Genomic DNA, 1,534 nt, shown 5'->3' on the forward strand with positions numbered 1-1,534 from the left:
GCTGACCAGACTCTAAAGAAAAGTCCCTCTGATTTTGCAGAGATATTTGGAGAATGTGATGCTTCTCCTGAGGTAAGAATAGATGTCATTTACTGAGTTTTCTTTATTTGCATTTACAAGCTGCATTTTAACAGTAATTTATCTGCCTCAGCATCATCTTTTCACATTTATGTCTTTTATTGTTGTTGGGGTTTTTTTGTTTGCTTCTTTATTCTCATTTATTTATTTCATCCTCCTGTCCTTTTTGCTCCCTTTGTTTTTGTTTTTGTTCCTTTCCTTTTCTATATTATCTTTTCAATCGTTCTTGTTTCCTCCCCTCTTCAACCTTCTGCTTGTCTTCTTTTTAAATCCAATGGAATACATTTAAATTAAATCACGAATCAAAGTTGTTTTTTTTTTTTTTGTTTTTGTTTTTTTGCAGTTGGCTATAATCTGTCTTCAGTAGTTAGCTTGTTAAGATATCTGTACAGACAATTTTTCATTTTCTGAAAAAAACAAGTGAGGTACTACAGCCATAGTTTTAGTTTATATATTGAATATCATTATCTTCTCGTGTCTTTCTGAAACACTGCGTTGGTTTTATTTGGACTTGTGACCACGTGCTGTGGCAGTATTTTTCCCTGTGCGAGCTTTTTATTATTCATAACTGAAAATGATTTCACATATTTGTTTTATATTTATATATATACATATATATATATACATATATACTCAAATGGCATTTTTTAAATTGACTGAAAACGGGAAGATTGTACGCACACTGTTGTTTCACTTTTTTTCCTCAAGGCGTCGCTATGCGCTTATATACGTATTCCACTCCACCCTCAAACGTGTGGACGAGTAGATTGTCCGTCAGTGCATTTGCTAACAGAGATATTAGAAGAACCTAACAGCAAACATAACCGGTATATTTTGCTGCATTATCGATCTGTTGAGGGATTCGAACGGTTGGCGTTTTGTTTTTCAAACTCATAATGATGAGCCACAGGATCTTTGTGGTTTTGTTCTTATTTTCTCAATCTGTGACTGGGGACGTGTCTTATTCGATTCCAGAGGAAATGAGACCCGGATCTCACATTGGAAATATTGCAAAGGATCTTAACCTGGACCTGAACAGTCTGCCTTCCAGAAATGCCCGCATTGATGCCACGGGGAATCGAAAACGCTACTGTGACATTAACGTGAATACCGGGGATTTGGTTGTTGCGGAGAGAATTGACAGAGAGGGGCTTTGTGGAGAAAAAATGTCGTGCGTGATTAAACGCGACCTGGTGCTGGAGAATCCTCTGGAGCTGCAACCATTCAGTCTTCACATCCAAGATGTTAATGATAATTCACCACAGTTTAATGACGAAATTGTGAATATAGAAATTCGGGAGTCAGCAGTGAGAGGGGCTCGTTTTGTGATAGAAGAAGCCACGATGCGGATGTAGGGCGGAACTCAGTTCAACAGTACAGTCTGAAGAAGAATGATAATTTTGTTTTGGCTGTTGATGGAAACACAATAGAGCTCGTTCTTGACAAAGAGCTCGAT

At 37.4% G+C, this 1,534-nt stretch overlaps 1 protein-coding gene across 1 annotated transcript; it reads left to right on the forward strand.

Annotated features, from left to right (window-relative positions):
• Positions 1 to 6: 6 nt before the first annotated feature.
• Positions 7 to 1,513, forward strand: LOC107988162 (protocadherin gamma-C3-like; the record flags this gene model as incomplete). The annotated part of the gene is given in 2 exon segments (XM_017031022.2): positions 7 to 1,413; positions 1,416 to 1,513. Coding segments are annotated over 2 exon segments (537 nt in total), but the record flags the coding sequence as incomplete, so codon positions are not given.
• Between the last annotated feature and the right edge of the window lie 21 nt (positions 1,514 to 1,534).

The sequence above is a fragment of the Cynoglossus semilaevis genome, unplaced genomic scaffold (genome assembly GCF_000523025.1).
Source record: "Cynoglossus semilaevis isolate Cse_v1.0 unplaced genomic scaffold, Cse_v1.0 scaffold3092, whole genome shotgun sequence".
NCBI lineage: Eukaryota > Metazoa > Chordata > Actinopteri > Pleuronectiformes > Cynoglossidae > Cynoglossus > Cynoglossus semilaevis.